Here is a 1,468-nt window from a genome sequence, read left to right on the forward strand (position 1 = left end):
AGACCCTAAATCCATCCCAAACCACCCCAAATCCATCCCAAACCACCCCAAATCCATCCTAAATTCATCCCAAACCCCCGCGCACCGTGCTGCTGTTCCTGCAGGACCAGGTCAGACCCCAAATCCACCCCAAATCTATCCCAAACCACCCCAAATCCATCCTAAATCCACCCCAAACCCCCGCGCACCATGCTGCTGTTCCTGCAGGACCAGGTCAGACCCCAAATCCATCCTAAACCACCCCAAATCCATCCTAAACCCATCCCAATCCCCTCTGCACCGTGCTGCTGTTCCTGCAGGACCAGGTCAGACCCTAAATCCATCCCAAATCCATCCTAAATCCATCCCAACCCCCGCTGCATGGTGCTGCTGTTCCTGCAGGACCAGGTCAGACCCCAAATCCACCCCAAATCCATCCTAAATCCATCCCAAACCCCCTCTGCACCGTGCTGCTGTTCCTGCAGGACCAGGTCAGATCCCAAATCCATCCTAAATCCATCCCAAACCACCCTGAGACCCCAAATCCATCCCAATCCACCCCAAATCACCCCAAACCACCCCAAATCCATCCTAAATCTATACCAAACCACCTTGAGACCCCAAATCCACCCCAAATCCATCCTAAATCTATACCAAACCACCTTGAGACCCCAAATCCACCCCAAACCATCCCAAATCCATCCTAAATCTATCCCAAACCCCCGCGCACCGTGCTGCTGTTCCTGCAGGACCAGGTCAGACCCCAAATCCACCCCAAATCCATCCTAAATCCACCCTGAGACCCCAAATCCACCCCAAACCTCCCCAAATCCATCCTAAATCCATCCCAAACCACCTCAAATCCATTCAAACCCCCACGCACCGTGTTGCTGTTCCTGCAGGACCAGGTCAGATCCCAAATCCATCCTAAGTCTATCCCAAACCACCCCAAATCCATCCCAAACCACTCTGAGACCCCAAATCCATCCCAAACCACCCCAAATCCATCCCAAACCACCCCAAATCCATCGGAAACCACACCAAATCCATCCCAAACCACCCCAAATCCATCCCAACCCCCTCTGCATGGTGCTGCTGTTCCTGCAGGACCTGGTGAGACCCCAAATCCATCCCAAATCCCACCCCAAATTAACCCTGAGACCCTCCAAATCCCATCTAAAATCCACTCCAAATCCACCCCAAATCCAATCCCACCCCAAATCCCACCCCAAACCCCCTCGCATGGTGCTGCTGTTCCTGCAGGACCAGGTGAGACCCCAAATTCTCCCCCAAATTCACCCCAAATCCACCCCGAGACCCCAAATCCCCTCCCCCACTGACGCTGCCCCTCCCCCAGCTCAGCCTGGAGGATTTCACGGCTTTTGGGGGCGTTTTTGGGAACGAACCCGACGGGGCCTTCACCCGACTGCAGGTGGGATTGATCAGGGGTTTGGGGCAGTTTTTGGGGTGGATTTGAGGTATTTTGGGG

At 54.3% G+C, this 1,468-nt stretch overlaps 1 protein-coding gene across 2 annotated transcripts in view; it reads left to right on the top strand.

Moving 5' to 3' along the window:
- Positions 1-151: 151 nt before the first annotated feature.
- The window catches only part of LOC130587751 (V-type proton ATPase subunit S1-like), a 2,287-nt gene continuing 970 nt past the window's right edge, over positions 152-1,468 (top strand). The window contains exons 1-2 of one of the 2 annotated variants that reach the window (XR_008966849.1): positions 152-734; positions 1,337-1,411. Coding sequence is in view for 1 of the 2 variants with exons in the window: in XM_057388723.1 (XP_057244706.1) it covers positions 1,222-1,248; positions 1,337-1,411 (102 nt within the window). In the remaining variant the exon portion in view is untranslated. Of the gene's footprint in view, positions 735-1,212; positions 1,249-1,336; positions 1,412-1,468 lie in introns of those variants that run through there. The other variant, XM_057388723.1, reaches the window with a different exon arrangement.

This window comes from Malurus melanocephalus, unplaced genomic scaffold (genome assembly GCF_030028575.1).
Source record: "Malurus melanocephalus ecotype Western Australia unplaced genomic scaffold, MMel_1.1 scaffold_2381, whole genome shotgun sequence".
In the NCBI taxonomy this organism is placed as follows: Eukaryota; Metazoa; Chordata; class Aves; order Passeriformes; family Maluridae; genus Malurus; species Malurus melanocephalus.